This window comes from Poromitra crassiceps (genome assembly GCF_964638095.1).
Source record: "Poromitra crassiceps genome assembly, chromosome: 7".
Lineage (NCBI taxonomy): Eukaryota > Metazoa > Chordata > Actinopteri > Beryciformes > Melamphaidae > Poromitra > Poromitra crassiceps.
In genome coordinates this window covers 30,834,078-30,855,760 of record NC_139628.1, presented here as the reverse complement: position 1 = coordinate 30,855,760, position 21,683 = coordinate 30,834,078, and the positions used below count along the sequence as shown (strand labels likewise).

Below are 21,683 nucleotides of genomic sequence, written 5' to 3'. Positions count from 1 at the left end.
AAGACTTAAACAAACCAAAAAGCCAGTCCTCGTCTCCAACTTCCGAGTCCCAACGCATGAATGCTCGATTCCAAGTCCGAGTCAGAAATGTGTGTGTGTGTGTGTGTGTGGTGTGTGTGTGTGTGTGTGTGTGTGTGTGTGTGTGTGTGTGTGTGGTGTGTGTGTGTGTGTGTGTGTGTGTGTGCGTGCGTGTGTGCGTGTCTCACCAGCCAAGGCCAGTGGATGATCCTGTCCAGCCTCAGAGCGATGAAGATGAACTGGAGGATGTTGACTGAACACAGCACCTCCAGCTGAGGAGAGAGAGGGAGAAGGTGAAGGAGAGCAAAGTTCAGCAATATAGTAATATGATACAATAATAGAAGTTTTGGTCCATGTTTGCACCCAAATGTTCATGTTCTCATTTTGCAACAAAGCCCTTCATTTGCTTATATCCATTTCTGGATATGTATAATACCCTTCTTTCCTTCTATTGTTTCTTAATGTATGTTTTGTATATGGAGGATGGTATAGAATTAGGGGTGTCAAAAATAATCGATTATAAGATGCATCGCGATGCGGACATGCACGATTCTGCATCGATTCACAAATGTCAAAAATCTATTATAAAAAAAAATAAAAAAAAATTTAAACAATCGAATAAAATATAATGGAAGTACATGCATTTGTTTATTTTAACTCATTGAGTGCCAGCCACTTTTGGAGAACGGATGCTCCCAGTGCCAGAGTTTCAGAGCGTTTTCAGTGATTTCTCGAGGCCCACAGAATATTGTGTGATATTACTATGTAAACACTGAACACGCACAAAGAACGATGAGACTCTATTCTATCATCTGCAAAAAAAAGTTTATTGATCCCATTTTCCGTTCTTTAGTTATGAGCCGGAGAAGATAGGCTGTTTTGAGCAAAAAGACACTTTTCAAATTAGAAGCTGAGTTATTCCGCCTTTTGTGAAATGCAGCATTTCAAGCACATTCACTGAGTCATCTGGTGGGCATCGGATATTCTGGCTTGCGTTTGTCAATCCTGTCCTGCTGCCTGGGTCTGTCTGGGTGTTGTGTGTGTGCTGCTCTGCGTGCCCCCTCCCCCCCCCCCCCCCCGCCCCGCCCCGCCTCGCCTCAACTGCACACTCCTCCTCCTGTCTGTGGTGGCTCTCTGCTGAGTTTGCTGTGCGCACAGTGAAGGGTGCTAGACATCCTGCTTTTTTACAGCGTTCCGCGTGTGTTTGTCACCGGCAACGATGCTTCCAGTTGGGAATAATAACAACTCCACGGTGTGGATGTGCGGATTTGCTGTCGCAACCGACACGGAGCGGCTCAATTGTGGGAGCAGATTGGCTGCTGCAGGCACAGCTGCAGTAACGTGCTTCAGCAAATCGATGCATACGGATGCGATGCGATTTCCGTTTCCATAACGACTTCTTCTTTGTTTTTTCCTTGCCTTTCTGTTATGTGGAGAGCACTGTCGCCACCTAAGGGTTCTGTAAAATAGGTTAGACACATCCAATAGCTATAATATTTGTACATCAGAGGCAGAAGGCTTTGATCGACGCCCCACCGTCAAAAAACGCAATTGACGAACATGTCCGTCCTTGGCACTCTACGTTACTAATTGAAATGACGAACATGTCCGTCCTTGGCACTCAATGAGTTAATTATGGATCGTAATATAATGCAATTCCAAATGCACTTTTATTTTAAAAGTAGCCACACAGTGAGAAAAAAGAAAGTGAGAAAAAATATATCATGTATTGGGGAAAAAAAGTGATGCATCGATTTAAGATGCATCGAGATGCATCGATAATCGTAATCGAATCGTAGCCCTCTGAATCGTAATCGAATCGTGAGGCCAGTGAAGATTCACAGCCCTATATAGAATGTGTACTGCTTCAGTTCATTATGATTAGTGTGTCATATGTTCATATGTCTATCCGTTGGATGATTATGAGGAACAAGCATAGCGTTCGTATTTCTTTCTTTAGTAGCTGTATTAGAGGGTTCTGATATGTTGTTTTCTGTGTCCCAATGTTGTTGCTGCGGTACTACGAACTGAATTTCCCCATCCAGGACAAACAATGCAGAAACCTATCTACATTGGCTACAGCCAAGATTTAAGAGCCACTGTCTTGTGGCTACTGGCTAGTGTTATTTCCCACCTCAGTCCCAGTATGTACCTCATTTTCTTACATCAAGGGTAAGGAAATGAGTATTACCCCTTAGGGTCCACAAGCAGGGTTCTTCCCAGGTTGATTTTGCATTATGAAATGGTTAACCCGGGTCTCGCCAAGCCGGGTTGGGCAACCCGGGACCAGGGACGCTCAACGGTTCATCTCAGGTGACTGGCACCACCCGGATTGCTATTCGTTATGCAAATACCCTATGCTAATTGTTATGCATCTCTCCCTGGTTGTGAACCGGATCATATCTGAATTGTCATGAGCAGCGATTAACCATACCTAGTGCCAACGCTCCAGATTTACGCAGGAGTCTCCCTATTTTTAACCCTTTCTCCCGCTGTGCTCCTGATTGGTAATTCCTCACGCTAATCTCCTGATTTCGTAGTGATACAACTCAAATGTTCTAAGCTTCAGTTTAAGCACGTCTAAAGTATGCACATGACATGTGCACCTATGTGCAGTGAATATGCCACTGTCTCTGACTTGTCTTATCACTCTACTGCCTTATTGCTTGTTGTGTCTCTTGTTGTTTTTGCACTCATATGCCCTGTTATATTTGTACTATGTTGTAAACGGAGTCCACAGCACAAGAATTTCACACGTGATACTTGTACCACAGAGTGACAATAAAAATCTTGAATCTCTTGAATCTTCTATATGTCCAGACTGGAGGATATGTGTCGTGGTACCTGGCAACCCAACCAAACGACCCTGTCTGATGTGCCTTGCATCACTCGTCAAAGCGCTCAATGGGCTGTGCTCGCTTTGCCACTAAAAATGGATGAAACGGGTCGCAAGAGGAAGAAATAGGCGTCCAAATTTCCATCCAGTTGGTGGGAGACCTTCCCGTTTCTAACTGCTAGCCACATCACCAAACACCATGTGTTTTGCAAGCTATGTCGGGACGACTATAGCGTAGAACATGGTGGGGAAATGCTAACCATGCCAAACACAAACAAGCCGTGGAAGCACAGAGGGGAACTGCTAACACAGGCACGCTCCTCATGAGAGCTGTGTCGGAGGCTGATCAGGTCAGAAAGGCACAGGTGAAAATGGCCATGCTAGTGGCCAAAAACAACATACCTTTTTCATTTTGCGACGAGTTCACAATGAACTTGATATTTTTTTGTGATGTAAATTTTAGATGTTGACTTTTGATCACATCTTTTGTACATTTTGTATGTTTATTTTATGATTATTTATTTTTACTGTGAGCTATGAATTTAAGACTAATTAAATGTAAGTTACTTTACATCCTTGTATTTATTCTATTAATGTGTGGTGTAGGGTTATATGTTCACTGACTTGGTGTGAACTGACAAAAGGAGGCTTGGACACGGGTCAAGTAACCCTGCCCCCCCCCTGGTTGTTGGTGTGAAAGTGTTATATCTGACCATCCGCAGCCACACTTTAGCAGCCGGGGCTAATGTGATCGATGCTGTGCACGCGCACGTCAGAGCGTTTACCTCGAGGGAGCGGTCGTGCCTGAAGCCCCAGACGCAGGCCGCCACAGAGACGGGCGACACGAAGAAGAGCGGCATGAAGACCAGCAGCCAGAAGTAGTTCCCCCGGGCCACGCGGTCGCACACCAGCACCTCGAACATCAGCAGCAAGACGTGCAGCCCCACTGCGATCAGCATGGCCTTGAACTCCACGCACGTCTCCCCTTCCGCCCTAGCACAGGATTCGCACAGGATTCGCGCGCACGCACGCACGCACGCAGACACACACACACACACACACACACAAACACACACACACGCGCACGCACACAGAAAATGGGCTTGGTACAGCGTCATTGAAGATTCCTACCATAATACATATTCTCATATACATTTTAGAACAACAATATTTTCCAGATTTTTCCATAACTTGGGTACTGTCTGCAACATCGGCCCAATTTGATATCTTTCAGATCAATATTGTTTTGATGCTTCGTAAGAATGCATGACTTGTAACACGGGTGCAATATTTTCCTCTAAATATAATCACACCACATTTAATGGATGATTCTCAAATAAAATGCCCGTCCCCAGCAGATGATTGAGATTACATTCTAAGAATCGGACATCCAAAAGCTTTTCAATAGTTTATTGTTTTAATAAAAGGCCTACCTGTACGTATCGTTTTTCGATACCTAGTATTAAGATAAACACTTCTTGGTGTGTGTTGCTGCCTAGAGGAGGAATATTATTTCATTCCAAGGGCTCTCACATATTATTATCTCACCAGATATGACGGTCAGCCAGGTGTTAAAAAGTTAATTTATCGACATTTTATTTGAAACAAACAACTATGTTGTGTATAAAATTAAAAAAGGCACAACTTGTGGGGGGGGGGGGGGGGTGATTCCCGTGCGTACATTTGTAGCAGGGGTGGCCCCTGTGGGAACAGACCTCTAACCCTGCCAGTGTTTGTTAGTGCATGTGTGTCTACCTGTACTGTGGGTTCTAACCCTGCCAGTGTTTGTTAGTGCATGTGTGTCTACCTGTACTGTGGGTTCTAACCATGCCAGTGTTTGTTAGTGCATGTGTATCTACCTGTACTGTGGGTTCTAACCCTGCCAGTGTTTGTTAGTGCCTGTGTGTCTACCTGTACTGTGGGTTCTAACCCTGCCAGCGTTTGTTAGTGCCTGTGTGTCTACCTGTACTGTGGGTTCTAACCCTGCCAGTTTTAGTGCATGTGTGTCTACCTGTACTGTGGGTTCTAACCCTGCCAGTGTTTGTTAGTGCATGTGTGTCTACCTGTACTGTGGGTTCTAACCCTGCCAGTGTTTGTTAGTGCATGTGTGTCTACCTGTACTGTGGGTTCTAACCCTGCCAGTGTTTGTTAGTGCCTGTGTGTCTACCTGTACTGTGGGTTCTAACCCTGCCAGTGTTTGTTAGTGCATGTGTGTCTACCTGTACTGTGGGTTCTAACCCTGCCAGTGTTTGTTAGTGCATGTGTGTCTACCTGTACTGTGGGTTGTGTGCCCAGACCCCAGTGCCCACCGAGGCCCCAATGATGACCAGCAGCTTCCACAGCCATATCGGGGTGAACACAGCCCAGTAGCTCCACTGGATGACCCCATCCAGCCTCAGGGACAGCAACACAGAGAAGAGCAACAGGCACGAGTAGATCAGGAACTTACTGCAATGAGGACAGAGGGAAGATATACAGGAGTACATGATCAACTGAGAGCGATGGGAGATTGTCCCTATGTAGCACTGTGTGTGATATTGTTTTGTCTTGACTTTTGATAGCAGCAAGGGCTGGGGGCGATATGACGATATATTTCGTCTGGACGATAGAAAATGTATTTCGTCTCATATGATGCTCTATCGCAGTGATACTCAACTTGCGGCCCGGGGGGGCCAGATGCGGCCCGCGATAGGGTGGAGAGTGGCCCCCCGACCATTTTCTAATTCACAATGAAAACTAATGTTAAATCAAGTTTGACTAAGCTCCAGCTAAGTGGTCAAATATGGCCATCTGCTCCCAGGCACTTACAATTATGTACTTAACTAACTTAACCTAACTAACTTTCCTGTGTGCACAACAGGTGCAAGACTAAACTCAAGCTGACACCCCAAACACCTACAATCCGCTACAGAAAAAATGATATTAATGTTTGTTTATTAACTGGCGCCTGGCCTCCTGTCATTTTGCAAAAGTGGCCCTCGGGCAAAGCAAGTGGAGTATCCCTGCTCTATCGTTTATATCGTTGTGTTGCAAATCACACTCTTTACGGCAATATTGTCCGTCATTTGGATGACGCTGTGCTTTCTTCATTGTTTTCTTTTTAACTCATGTCCACAGTCCACACACGCACCAGACTCTGTGTCAACAAGCCCCTTGCGTCCCTTTATAAGTGGCACAAATCAGCCGGTGAGTAGGCTAAAGAGCAGGGATATGTTACGTCTACTCCATCCGCCTAGTCTACCCTAGGGATGCACGGTATACCGGTACTAGAATAGTACCGCGGTCATTAACTCAATGCAAAAGCCCCAATAACACCATGGCCCTGACTCAAATATGTACCAAATAATTAAATCAAGGCCATAGAGCAGGGATGTCAGAGATACGGCCCGCGGGCCGGATCCGGCCCGCGGGCAGGTTTCATCCGGCCCGCGAGATGTTTTGGAATATTAAAAAATAATTATTATTATTATTATTATTATTATTATTAAATTCGCACCCCATTATCATGAACTACGTGTGGCTAATAAGCAAGCTAAGAGTTCATTCATAAGTTAATTAACCTGCACTACAAGGAAGTATGTCAGTAGGTCATCAGGTGTAAACAAAGCCGCCATGATGCCACGCTGGAATTGAATCGCGCATTCAGCTACCTACCAAAAAACAAAAGAATCAACAAGATCAGGCGCAGACTGTTTAATCGGGCACGTCGGGCAAATGCCCGGTGGCCTGGCCTGGCCTGGCCTGCAAAAAAAAAAAAAAATTGTGCCCGCAGTCAGGCCACTCACTGAACAGCAGGCCAGGCGCCGCCTACTGGTTTACTAGTGGTTTTATTACTTTATTCAGGGTTAAAGTGGGTGCATCTCATTGTAAAATTGGACTTGGCCCAAATTGGGCTTCAAACGGCCCAAATCGGGCTTCAAACGGCCCAAATCTGGCTTTAAACGACCCAAATTGGGCTTCAAACGGCCCAAATCTGGCTTCAAACGGCCCAAATTGAGCTTTAAACGGCCCAAATTTTTCGGACGCCGGCACGCGCGTCGGCCCGTATCGGCCTGGCCTGCTTGGTATCTAATGCCCGGCCTGAATTATGATCCCAGTCCGCCCCTGAACAAGATGCTGTCGAAAAAGAGAAAGGTTGACACGGAATGCAGGCAGTTTCAAGAGAAATGAAAAGAGCAGTATTTCTTTTGTGAAGTAAATGGGTAAATGAGTCGAATTGATTTTAGTAAAAAAAAAAATCCGGCCCCCATGAGGTCTCAGTTGAACAAATCCGGCCCTCTACCTAATATGAGTCTGACACCCCTGCCATAGAGTGTCAATAAAGCCCTTACATGGCATGCAGCAATCTGATGTCCCCCATACTAATATCTACAATAATCCAAGCGTTAATGTTACAGTAATTCATTGTCAAAAACACACCTACATGTACTACACGACACAATAAACCACTGCCACATAGCCTATATTTTAGGGCTGTGGCGATTCACTTATCTCCCGATTCGATACTATCACGATTCTTGGGTGCCGATTCGATTTATATTGCGATTCTTAAGTATTGCGATTCTATGATTATTGCGATTCGATATTACGATTTATAGCGATTTTTGATTTTTTTTTTTCTTTTCTTTTTTCAGTTTGTTTGCTTTTTTACACTAGATTAGAACATGGGAAAAGTTGAATCATACACTAGAGACTAGGGATGTCCCGATCACATTTTTTTTGCTCCCGATCCGATCCCGATCATGTGATTTTGAGTATCTGCCGATACCGATTTTTCCCGATCCGATCTTTCGGCAATGCATTAAGAAAAAAGAAAAGAAAAAACTGCAATCAAGTTGACCCTTAAGATTGTTTTTTTATTTAACAGTATCCAACTAACTATCCATTATATCCAACATGGATATGGCTTTTTTATTTAACAGTATATTCATTATATCCAACATGGATTCAAAATTTAAAACAAAATAAAATAAAGCTTATCAGTGGTGCACCACAAAATAACCATGTAAACTAAAACAAATGATGTGCAGAATAGTGCAATAACAATGTAAATCAGGAAATGCGTTTGTTTTGGTAAATTCTTCTGCTCTGTGCGACACTAAATAAATGAATGATGATATGTAATTTAAAACCAAAACTAAGGCCTCAGGATGAGTTTAAGACGTGAACATGGTCATGTTTGTTGAATAAAAAAAAAAAAAAATTTTTTTTTTTTTTTTTTTTTTTACTCCCGATCTTTTCCCCCCGATTCCGATCTTCTAAAAATCACGTGATCGGCCCCGATCTCCGATCACGTGATCGGATCGGGACATCCCTACTAGAGACTGTATATTATATCATGAGTAGGGCTGGGCGATATAGTTAAAAACAGGGGCGGACTGGGATCATAATTCAGGCCGGGCATTAGATACCAAGCAGGCCAGATATGGGCCGACGCGTGTGAAATTTGGGCCGTTTGAAGCCCAATTTGGGCCGTTTGAAGCCAGATTTGGGCCGTTTGAAGTCCAATTTTACAATGAGATGCACCCACTTTAACCCTGAAGTGTAATTATTACTTCAGACTAACTAATAAAGTAATAAAACCACTAGTAAACCAGTAGGCGGCATCTGGCCTACTGCAAGCACCCCAAAAAAAACAAAAAAAAACAAAAAAAAAATTGTTGCGATTATCGATTCTGGAATAAAAGATTGATTCAAAAAATCGTGACATTAAAAATCGCGATACTTAGGTGAATCGATTTTTTTCCCCACCCCTACTATATTTCAATAGCCTATTTATTGTGCATGCAAATAATAAACATCAATGACATTAACTGTAAATCTGGCACTTAATGTTGATGAAGCTCAAGGCCATGATTATTAGTCCACATATAGCACTGAGCACACTACAAACTACACATACAGCACTGAGCACACTACAGTTGTTGACGTGCACTAAAGTAGACCGAACACAAAATGAAATGAATCAATACACCTTGGCAGAGTTCTGCACTCTACTGAGCACATTTCTCCTTTTCTATTTAGTCAAATTTAAAATTTAGTCAATTAGATTTAAAAATGACAATGATATCAAACTGAAAAATTTAATATGTTATGATTATTATTACATTCAACAATTTTTCCTGATGTTTTAAGTTTTTGCCGTGGTATCGTTTCAGTATCGGTATCGAGATACTTAGGCAGGTATCGGTATCGAACTCATAATTTTGGTATCGTGACATCCCTAGTCTACCCAGGCATTTGCGCTGTGTTAAGTCCGCGTTTGATCCATATTTGCGTGTGTCCTCCTAACGTTAAACCTGGCAAAACATCTCCTCCCATCCTCTCATCATCTCAAGGAAATCCCTTGAGAGCTGACAACAAAATGTCTATCGTTAGCTTTAGCTTTTAGCTTTCTCTGGGTGAGTTGTGTTGGTTGGATAACGGTGAAATCCCAGAGTAGAGTACGGTACTTTTGTTGAGTGAACTGAACTGGTAACATGGAAATCCCGAAGTGGAGCATTTTTGTTCCTTTATAAACGAACTGAGAGAACTGGACTGAACTATAGGCTAAATAACTTTTATTCTACCCGTTTTGCTCTAATGTACCATAATCTTTGAAAATCGAACTGGTGGTGTGGTTCAGTTTGTGTTTCATTCTACTGCCCTGCAACTAATTATTATTATTTGTGTTGTAAAGAATAGCCATGCGTATCTGTATTCTGAATGCAGGTATCCTTTGTGAGGTTTGACAACATTTTAACTGGTTTAACTGCTACATAAATAAATGGCCATGTGGTCATTTTATATAAAGTATAAATTGAATTTACAGAAAATATCCTATATCGTGATATATATCGGCATCGGGATATGAAATTACCTATACCTATATATGAGATTTTGGTCATATCGCCCAGCCCTAATAGCAGCTTATAACAACTCTTGAAATTGAAAAAGAGTGAATAGCAGAATCAGTAGAATGAGTGGGACTGCTGCATAAAAGAGCAAGTTAGTTGATACGTTAGACCAGAGGTTTTCAAAGTGAGAGGCGGGCCTCCCCTGGGGATCTCCAAGCAGTTTCTGGGGAGGCTCAGTGAATGGAAGTGGAAAAATATTACATTAGTTATCAAAGGGAGATCATATAGAATAGCCTAAATGTGTGTGATTTGGTTAAAGAAATAGTTCAGAGATATAATAGTTTTGGAGAATTTTTTCCACTTACCGAGAGTCAGAAACTAATAAATGGGCACTACTCAGAGATGCTCACAAGTCATTTTTGCAAGTCCAAGTCAAGTCTCAAGTCTTTGAGGGGCAGGTCCAAGTCAAGTCTCAAGTCTTTGAGGGGCAAGTCCAAGTCAAGTCTCAAGTCCCTATGGATGGGCGTTCCATCATCAGCTGCATGCCATCCAGTCTGCTTAGAACACTGCATAGCTAAAACTAAGGAATTCAAAGCATGTACTGTATTATCTTCAGTTCACTCCTTATCTATTAGAATACAGTAGCAGCAATGATTAGAGATTACATTAGTAGACATTTCCTTCATGTTAACACACCCAAAAAATAAAATAAAGAAAAATAAAGATTGTTCACAGGTCCTAAACCTTCAAGTCTCAAGTCAAGTCTCAAGTCACTGTGTGTGTGACTTAATTGCGACTCAAGTCCAGTCTCAAGTCCAAGTCCCCATCTCTGGCACTAATAGGGGCAGTGGTGGCCCAATGTTTAGAGAAGCGAGCTTGTGACCGGAAGGTCATCGGTTCAATCCCCAGGACTGGCAGGATAAATCTGGGTGGGGAAAATGAAAAGGCAGCGCTTGCCTCATTACCACCACTTGACAAGGCCCTTAACCCCAACCGCTCCAGTGGAGCTGCTCAGTGGGCAGCAGATCAGACTGTGGTTGTACTGGTCAACTTCCAGGTGTGAATGTGTGTTTGAATGTGAACAGGGCGCTCCTGAAAAAGAGAGCATTGCTCTCAGTGAGACTTCCCCTGTATAAATAAAGATAAAAAAAAAAGCCTTCAGACAGAATATTTTCTGTATTTGATGTAGTCTGAACTATGTCAAACAGCAATATCAGGCTATCTTGGCTCAATTGTTGAGTTACTGTCTATGGGATGAAATAGCATAATCATGATCCCATAGGCATCCAGGAATTGAGCGGGGGGAAGGGGTATTTTTCTCCCAACTTTGTCTGGAGGAGGGAGGCCCACAGTCTCAGACTTTGAAAAAAAAACTGCGTTAGACACAGAATGTAGATGTCATTCAAGGTGTGTGTGACGTGGGTGTAAATAATAAACATAAGACCAGGAAGCAGAATTTCACAACGTGGAGATGAGATGAATGGAACTTGGGTTGGAATGGAAGGAATAGATCAATCCCCAAAGGAATTAAATAACTAATCTCCACGTTACGTTGTGTTTTAACGTAGTTTGCAAACACCAACGTCACTTCAGGTTAGCCAGGCCTGCACAAACACAGCGCTACTTGGTACAGAAATATCGTTATATCCAACGAGTTAGCTAACACGATCTGAGCAGCAACCTTAAAATTGTCTGTATAGAGCTTTGTGACTGTTATCACTCGGGCAAGTCTGGCTGTACAACATATTGTTACATTGTCATGTTATGCAAAGCTAGCTAGCTAGTTAGCTTAAGCGCTAGCTCCTACTTATAGTTACCTGGGATTGAAATCCTGAAAGAGTCCTCTCAAATTCATGGTGGAAAAGAAAGCTAATTGGCTAGTTTGCACTGTAGTTGTGTTGTTGATTCACCAACTAGCCGACATCCTATGAAGCGGGGATTCATTCGTAGTAGTTTGTGTCCCTTTGCAGGGTCTCTAGTGACTAGCCAGTTTGTTTTGTTTTGGCTAGCAGCGATAACGGGAGACAGCGGAAGAACGTCACTGCACTGCTGCCTTCCCGTGCTGTCGGAAATAGTAACTTTACGAGTTGAGATCAGAGATCGCATAGCCAGCTGCCTGGAGGCCTAAAACTTACTGTATGTATTTTTAAAGTCAATAACATTCCGTTACTTTATATGTACCATATTCATGTAATACATATAAAAATTACACCCAGGTGCTGAAGTAAGCGGTGCAGACATAGCCTACAGACACTTAAGCAATTTTAACTAAGAAGAAGACAATTGCTCGAGTGACATCACTGGTGACATCACAAGTGGCTGATGACATCACAGTCGAGCAATTGTGTGACATAATTTCTAGTTGAGTGACATCACTTCACACACACACACACCCTCTTCCTTGTTGCCTCGATCCAGACGCAAATCCAGACCCCTTGGGTGACATCACAGTTGAGCAATTGCAAATGCATTCAACACACACACACGCTCGCACGCACACACAACTCCCCTACTGACATCACATCCATCACAAATTGTGACTAAGATAAGATCAAAGTTGCTTGAGTGACATCACAGCTGAGCAATTGCAAATGCATTCAACATTTGCTCGAGTGACATCAATGATCACATCACGACTGCCTGATGACATCACAGTCGAGCAATTGCGTGACATCACTTCCAGTTCAGACACACACAAAAAAAACTTCCAGTTCAGACAGTGACATCACTCGCCAGATCTCGTGAGACTATACTGTACATCTCGTGCTCCTACACCATTCCTGTTTTGGCGGTCGTCTCATTGTTGCCCCTGCAGGTTGATAATGTTTATTTCCAAACAATGTGGCATCCTTTCGTTCCTAACACATTACTCAGGGGGCCTAAAGCCATGTTGATATCTTCCCGAGGCAGGCGCAAGGCACGTTTTTTTTGCGTTTAAGGCCAGTTTTTGCGCCGAAGGCCTGTGGGAGAATAGGGCCCACATCATCTATGTGGACATAAATAAATCATTTATGTGTGTGTGTGTGTGTGTGTGTGTGTGTGTGTGTGTGTGTGTGTGTGTGTGTGTGTGTGTGTGTGTGTGTGTGTGTGTGTGTGTGTGTGTGTGTGTGTGTGTGTGTGTGTGTTCACGCTCCTCAGAAGTATGGGTTGCGGTGTTAGTATGCTCGTTGCACTGATGTCTATGTACAGCATAACAACTAGTATCATGGGCGCTACGATGATAACATCTACATTAGGGGTACGACAAGGTTCACCCACCTCATGCTTCCTGTTTGTTTTATTTGTAGATATGCTGATAAGAAAGATCAAGGAGGGATGTGGGGAAGATGGTTTTCTGAAATGGCTACATATCTTAATGCTAATGGATGATACTGTTATCCTTGCAACATCTAGGGAGAAATTAATCGAGAAACTAAAGTATCTAGAATTATATTGCATAGAATATGGTATGGCTGTAAATGAAAGTAAAACTAAATTTATGGTGATATTAGGCTCTGAGAAAGATAGGCAGCAGATAGACCTTGGCTCCTTTACAGTCCACCATTGTGATAGCTACACATACCTTGGTGCCATCTTCACAGCGGATGGGAGTGCCCTATCCTCACTGAAAATGCATGTGAATGACAAAATGAAACAACTGAACAGATTAATAATCTTTCTGACTGCTAACTATGATGCCCCCTTCAGTGTGAAAAAGAAAGTATTCGAAGCTGCCTTCTCGTCAGCCATCTTGTATGGGTGTGAGACTTGGCTGAAAGTCCCCCTAAAGACTGTAGAGACCCTTTACATGACAGGAGTCAAAATCATGCTCGGAGTAAGGACTACCACACCAAACCTGACCTGCCTTCTAGAAGCAGGGCTTCCGTCAGTGCAAGCCCTGATAAGAGACAAACAGGCCAAATTCCTGCATAAGATGAGTACACGGCAGGGAGTGGCCGGTGACCCTCTAGGATTTGCACTGGAATTAACCAAACAGGAGAACCGTGTCATGAACTCACACCTGGAGCAGGTCATGAATGTACTAGACCACATCAGAACTGATAGAGAGGAGCAGATGGAAAGAGTGCGGTCAAATGAAGGATCCAAGTTCAGGACTTACTGTAAACTTAACCCTGAGTTATCTGTCCACCCACTCTATATGAACAGCCAACACACCATCGAGGATAGTTTGAGACAAACTTTCTCAAGATTCCGCCTGTCATCCTACCGGTTGCGCATTGAACTGGGAAGGTGGAGCCGCACACCTCGAGAACAGCGTGTGTGCTGGTGTGGCACTGGAATCCAGGACGAACAACACCTTCTCTTGTGCCCCCAGACCCAGGATATCCGTGACAGTTTTGATTGTCAGTTTACTGACCTACGGGTATTATTTCAAAATATGGACAAGAAAATGCTATCTATGCTGAGTAAATGCTTAGCTATCTTGGAACGTTGATACAATGATGTATCTGTTATGTGATTGGACCCATTGTTTTTATTTTTCGTATTTTATATGATTATTTTAATAGTTAATATTTCTATGGTTGTCAATAAACAAACTAACTGTGATGGTTTGTGTGGGAAAATGACAGGCATAGCCTACTCAGCTCATCTTGCAGAAACACCTGTTCAGAAACCCGGCTTTCTAGGCTCTTTATACTTCACGTTACAGAGGAAAGATGCCTGGACTTCTCTTGGTGTTTGGAGCCTTTCTCCTCTCCTGTTCCAATCACATTTTTGGAAATATAATGGAGATGACTGTGATTTTAGGAGATGTCGTTACATTCCCGGCGGGCGCCTGCACTGCGAGACAGACAAAGTCACCTGGGTTCACCGGCTGGACAGTGAGAAGACACGGCTCATCGCACATTGTCCCTTGCTGCCCCCTCTATCTCCATCACTACAGCCATTGATAGAAAGCTGCTGATGCTCTAGCTATCCAATAAGGGCAAGTATGGTAGTCTAGACTCAGAGACCAGCCTTCAACTGAACACCCAGGTCCAAGGTCCAAGGTCCAAGGTCCACCCAGGTCCATTGCTGCATATATTACAATATTTGATATAGGCCTATTATTCCAGAGTCAACGAAGATAATTAAGTTGGGCATCAGAGAAGTGAAAGGAGAAAGTACCCCCATGTCACATGCATTTCCTACCACAGTAGATGCTTTATCACACACGCAACTCATCATGATCATTATCAGCTGTTAATACAATCACCATTGTCCTAGATCAGTGATACTCAACTTGCGGCCCAGGGGCCAGATGTGGCCCGCGGCAGGGTGCAGAGTGGCCCCCCGACCATTTTCTAATAATTTCACGTTAGTTTTTATTGTGAATTAGAATCTAATAACGGCGTGTTGGTCCGCTGGTGAAATCTGAGGACAGTACTGCAAAAGCGGAGAGAGGCAAGCTGTGTGTGTCAGTGGGCCAGTAGGACAGTCAGCATACGCGATCACTGGACAGGCGACATGGATATTAGCTGACCCCTCTGCAGAGATAAAGCCTTCCCCTGAAGACCAGTTCACAAGTCAACCTCCCTCCTTCCCTCATTCCCTCCCTCCTTCCCTCGCCGAACTACAAATGCGAGCTGCAGGACCAGCCCCTGTCTAAACACCTCCACTCACCTTCCACTTGTGTCTGTACAACAATGCCCCCCTGCAGTACCGCATTTCCACCACCATGTGTAGTTTCTCCCATGGAGGCTTATGTTTAACTGTAAAAACAGGTGCTAGTGAGATAGATAGATAGATAAATAAATAAATAAATAAATAAATAAATAAATAAATAAATAAATAAATAAATACATACATACATACATACATACATACATACATACATAAATAAATAAATATATATATAAATAAATAAATAACAATTTATCTCGATCCCCTGTTATTCCCTAGCTGTCCTCAGAATGCATGATGCACAATTCACACGATAAAGTACACCTAATTGTAGCCTAAGGGCCTGTGTCCACCTAGCGTCTTTTTCCGACGTTAAATGCTGGGAGGAGACCAACATGTGTGGGTAGAAGCTTCACTTCTGCCATTAATGTGAACCACGTGTGCACAAAGGGATCCTTTGAGTGCATTTTAAAAGCTACATCTGAACTGCAGGTCCTACGTATAGGCTTAAATTGGCCAATAGGAATAAAAAATAAATCATGTATTGTATTGTACTGTATAAAAGATGTGAGACACAGACCCCTCCTCCTCCTGCCAGGTAGGACAGACACAGACCCCATAGCAGCCGGGAGACTAGACAAACCCAATGAATCCCCACAGTCCTGGCTCTTGTCAGCTTCTATCGCAGGAATACAGCAGCTGCAGATGTCATCATTATCCACGTTATTGATGATTATTTATTAAAAAATCTCATTGTGTAAATATTTTGTGAACGCACCAATAGTTAGAGAAGGAAACCTGTCATTATATCGTAATATTGGCTTTGGGCCTCGCAGCATGGTCTTCTGCAAGGTTTTGAGGCCTGCTGAAGATGGTCCCCAGCCCTAGTGATGATGACAGACGAGGTGCTTGTGTCTGTGTAATAGGCTACAATGTCTACATATCAAATATAAGAATAGAGCGTATGTTATGGAACACACTGGTGACCCAACATGGAGAAACAGGCACATTACTGGAGATTGTTTTTCATATCGCACTCACCGCCAAGTGTGGTCATGGAAAATCTCAAAACTGAGGGCCGTAGAGCCCTCAAACTCGACCCTTAATCAACATTACCATCTCGCGATCCAGTTTCCATCCCTGACTGATTAACGTTACAAACCGTGCTGTTATCACAGCCGGATACGTTTGCTCGGTATGCCGGTTGGACTGCTCCCCAAGCAGTGACAAGCAGCGCAACTGCTAATCGACAGAGTCCTCCCCTTCTGCTGCCCATAGGCGGCGTTTCACTGTAGTTTTGAACGGGCAGAGAGAGCCCATATTAATTTCCCTGGAGGAGATCATATAGGCTTCTCCTTAGGAATGCCGGGGATATGTCCCGCCTTCATATGTTGGTTTCTAATCAGGATAGCATGGCATGGCACTAGCTCAGATTTGTAGTGATTATCGGTATGTCTTGTCCACAGGGTCCAGACTAGAGTAGCCTCGCCTTCCCACAGCACAGAACACTACTCTAAGGTGAAACATGTTACTGTGCAATAACTGTGTACTTCCAGGCCGAGTGGCATCAGGACGCACCACGGCTCTTCATCCCGGACAGCGACACTCTCTAATCAAATAACAGAAAATAATCCCCACTGACTTCAGTGGTTTTGGAGAAGGCTGCTACAGAGGCCAGAACAAAGACTGTTAGACACAGGATCATGGTTTCTTCCAGCTACGCGGGTTCAAAGACGAGGTTTATTTGTTCATGCAGATGTAACACATTCAAGGACACCTCAAGAAGGAGACAGACAGGCAAACTGGTTTACGCCGTAATGCTGCTCGTGCTGCAGTCACTGTCACCAGCATTCAGCACTTTAACGGCTTTAGTCCTCGGGATGCAGCAGAGTCGAGCCCTGGAGAGGAGACCAGGCGGGTGTGGGGGATGGAGAGGAGGCCAGTGTCAGAGGTCCTCAGATTCCGGGATGGGGTGTAGGGGTGAAAGAGGTCAGACAGGTCTTGTCTTGTCTTTCATACTGAACAGCTCAGCTCGTTCAGATGCGGCGAGTATCCTATGATACAATGAGGAAAACTCTGTCCTTCTGTCTGTCTCTGTCTGTGTGTGTGTGTGTGTGTGTGTGTGTATGTGCGTGTGCGTGCGTGCGCGCACGTGTGTGTGCATGCGGGCGACCGTGTGAGGCATCCCCCCGCAAGCCTCTATAGCTGCATGCTAGCCTAGCCGCCCCGGGCCTGTTGTGGTCCGTGACGGGCAGCTCGGCTTTGGACAGCCTATGCAGAAGTGATAACAGCTGTAGTTCCTCGAATGGCAATTAGAAACCCAGCTGCCTCCAACTAAACTTCACAATAAAAACTAACGTGAAATAAAGTTTGGCTGAGCACTTATGTATGTACTTAACCTAACTAACTATCTGGTGTGCACAACATTGTCAGACTAAACCTACAATCCGCTACAGAAAAATGTATATTTTTTGTTTATTTGGCCCCTGGCCCTCCTATCATTTCACGAAAGTGGCCCCCGGGCAAAGCAAGTTGAGTGTCCCTGTCCTAGATGGTGTGTTTTGATGTAGCAGAATAATACATTCTAACTAAGATTGAGTTTATTTGTCAGATTACTGAACAAGTGTTAAAATGACCTCAAAATGTCTCTCAAGTGTGTGCATGTGCTAGGACAGTGGCCCAGAGGGGCTGGCAGCTCTTCAGCTAGGGGGGTTTCTCTCCACATGTTTACCACAGGAAGTGTTTTTTTTTAGAAGAGGAAGTGACAAAGTCAGCCATACAACAATAGACCCTTTCCCATGCCCTTTCCACATGACATCAGACAACTTCCTTTCTGACCCCGTAAAAGTATGGGCAGACTTCCTGTCTGGCGGCCGCTCCAGTCTGTTTATGTTTAGATTTACTGTCAATGGTTTAGATGATGTCAGATGATCGTCTTACATCATCTTAGCCGTGACACACACTCTGAAGGCTTCCTTTAGACTTAGAGTGTGTGTCACGGCTAACATCATCCATTCTAGTCGATATTGTTGTGAGCGAAAGTGAACAATAAATAGACTGTTGATACGTTCGAAATGTGATAAAGGCTGTATTACTCACAGAGGCATCTGTTGAATAGAGAGAAGAAAAAAATGGAAGTGCCAAAGTCAGGCATAGGCTAGTCTCACGTGGTCAGACCCACCGTCCACGTCAGCAAGCTTCCAGCGACCGATCATTTACGACATCTAAGACATGCTCACTTTATGCTAATCCATTTTATTCTTAAAAAAAAAAAAAAAAAAAATGCATTAAGTGTTATTTTTACCTATTCAGAATTTTTCTGCATATAGGACCCCTAAACAATATTGGAATTGCAGAAATTGAGTGTGACTGGAAAGCTCAAACTCTTGTAAATTCAATTCGCCCAATTGTATTCATATGTGATGATGTTAGTTCACATCATCCACGTGTCTTGTGTCTGGTATGTGTGTGTTGAGGCTCTACTTTAGCAATAGCCTAGGGGGCTTTCGAGGTGTGTTTTGAAGTGTGTTTTTTTTTTATGGAGTGAGTCAGACTTCCAGATGTTTGGAGCGAGGGAATTCAGATGGCTCTTGCACATGGGATTTTCTTATGGGATTTTCCCTACCACTCAAACTCATGACATCACGCAGCAGATACCCTATAAGACACTCTTCGTGTCACTGAACCACTGACCGCTGGGAGATCGCTGCATGTGCGTTGTTGCTGTGTACAAATGTAAGTACCTATTGATTGACCGGTTCATAGTTATCTGGAGTGCTATTTTGGATGCTAGTTTAGTTGTATTGTGCTGTAGCCTACAAGATGCCTTCTTGTTTTGACAGTGGCTGCTGAGTTGTCGCCCCATGATGCCCACCACCTACGACGTACTGCTGTGGCTTGTCATAGGCGCCATGCTGTTCCCTTCAGCCAGGAGTCACAGTAAGATGACATTTTAATTGATTTGTGACTTAGAGCGACGGAATTATTCCACTCAGGAAAAGTGCCAGTTTAGCCAGTCAGCCTTTTCTGTTAGAGCCTCAGCCTTGTTCAGAGTGGAACAATATTCCAACACATCAGAGAAGTCATAAGGCTCATTTAGTTATTATAATCTAAAACAGAGTGGCTCATTAAGCGAGACTATAGTGGCTCATTGATAGTCAAATCCAGTGTTGGGCAAGTTACTTTCAAAATGTAATATACTACATATTACTAGTTACTTTCATTTGAAAGTAATACGTTACTTTACAATATTACTGTCTGTGTAGAGTAACTCATTACTTACCGTCTTGAAATCAGTGTAAACAATCCAAAATTCTAAATATTGTTATTTTCCTTTGTTACTGTCATCTATAGTGGTTATTTGGATAAAAACACCCAGTTTGATTAGGAAATGATTGTATCTTTTTTAAATATGTGCTTTGATTTAATAAAATGTAACTCAATTTGTAACTTGAGTTACTTGACAAAGTAACTGGTGTAATATTACTTAAATCCTATAAGTAATAAGTTATATTACTGAGTTACTGCTAAAAGTAATATATTACATGTAATATGTTACTTTTCTAATGAGTTACCCCCAACACTGGTCAAATCTGTCAGCACTAAACACGCTGTTGCTGCCACCTTGTGTCTGTCTATGAGTTTGTCATGTTTTTTTCCTCCTGTTTGCTGTGCCTATGTGCTGCTTGCTTGATGAAACTAATAGCCTACTTTGTCGCTGCTTAATGTTGTCCTGTTGCATTACATTGTTGCATTTAGAGCAATGTTTATTAATATGCACTATGCCTGACACATAAACCAATAAATAAATAAATAGCCTTAATAAAGGAATTAATTTGAAAATTTGTAAAATTACATCAAAGCAGCAACATACCATTTCATCAATCCAATTATTATTTTAAGGAGACTATCAGATCAGTATTTACATTCTGTTATTTTCAGTTTCTTATCTGACCTATTCACCCTACCTTTCCATCCACCTGTTAATCTGCCAGCTGCATTTTCTGAAAATGGCATTCAAAAACGCATGTACGCTTCAAAACTCATAAAAGTAAATAAAAAAACAGACCTTCTTACTTCATGCATTTAACTGAAATCTAAAATCCCATAGCCTTTTCCCCTTACGAAGGGTTTGTTCATTATTAACAAATGTGTATAGATACTGATACTTGCAACAGCTTTGTGGAGTATCAAATCTTTGAAAGACCTACAAATGATTCATAATACAGCAAGTAATTACTTTTTAATCATTTACTAATGATTTGTGTATGATCGTGATTCACTAAAAGTTTATAGATGGCTTAAAACACATTTGTGATATGTTAACATAGCAATTATTAATCAACTTCAAATGTATTTTAATGTTTTATAAAAGATTAAATAAAGGCTTATAAATGACTTAGGCCAGGCATGTCCAAATTCGGCTTTTCTCTCAAAATATACTATGTGGCCCTCCACACAGTATTGGTTAATCAATCAAGTTCACTTTTTTTTCTCGTTTACCTAACGATGACAGCACTATCATACAGTTTATAGACAAACACCAAGTAACAATGCAGGTGGAATTAATGTTTTAAGATAAACAAAATCTTAAAACGTAAGATAAAAAAAACAACTGTATTGTACTTTATTATTATTGAAATAATCCATATGAAGCGAGAAGCATCTGCCAAAACCCCCCCTGGTATTTTCACATGGTCTAATCTGGCCCCCATTCACAAAAGTTTGGGCACCCCTGATTTAGGCCTACAGTAGGCTATGTCTAAACGGTTTTCTTACCGATGTTTCCTTATTGTTAGCTGGTCCATGACTATAGTGGCACCAGCTCTATAGGAAAGATGGAGGGAGAGAGAACGAGAGACATCTCACTCTATCTCTCTCTCTCTCTCTCCCCGACTCTCTACGACCTTCCTATGACCTGACCCACATCCGCTCCAAAATGTAATAAGTTCTTCATTGGCCCATGCTACGCCCTTCCACCATCCTTCCACCGTTTGGGAACCAATGGTCTATACTATAGATAGACCATTGGTTCCCAAACGGTGGTCCGCCGGAGAATTGCAGATTTTTTTTTTATTATTTTTTTAACAGACAACAGTTTTTACATTCCCAGATTGGGCCAATTTTTGGAAATATCGCGATATTTGGGAAACATCACAATTTTGAACATTTACTTTCAGAGGCTGCAGCAGGCTCAGTTTTAAAGCATACAGAGTGAAGTTTCTGGTAGCATATGAAACTAGAAGACTTAAGGAATCGATTTGTACCAACCATGTCATGCTAGCTTGTCAGGAAGGTAGCTAAATAACACTCCAAAGTTAGGCTACATTTTGGCGAGGGGAAAAAAACTGTGTGTGTGTGTGTCTGTGTGTCCATTTTGAACCAGCTAG

At 42.7% G+C, this 21,683-nt stretch overlaps 1 protein-coding gene across 1 annotated transcript in view; it reads right to left on the bottom strand.

The window, feature by feature from the left end:
• tmem185 (transmembrane protein 185) overlaps positions 1–11,685 on the bottom strand; it is a 22,047-nt gene extending 10,362 nt beyond the window's left edge. Inside the window, exons 1-4 of the mRNA XM_083639773.1 lie at positions 11,508–11,685; positions 5,126–5,302; positions 3,640–3,847; positions 207–290 (exon numbers count right to left, since the gene is read on the bottom strand). Of these exons, the coding sequence (XP_083495899.1) occupies positions 207–290; positions 3,640–3,847; positions 5,126–5,302; positions 11,508–11,545 (507 nt within the window). The 5' untranslated portion in view covers positions 11,546–11,685. The remainder of the gene's footprint in view (positions 1–206; positions 291–3,639; positions 3,848–5,125; positions 5,303–11,507) is intronic.
• Between the last annotated feature and the right edge of the window lie 9,998 nt (positions 11,686–21,683).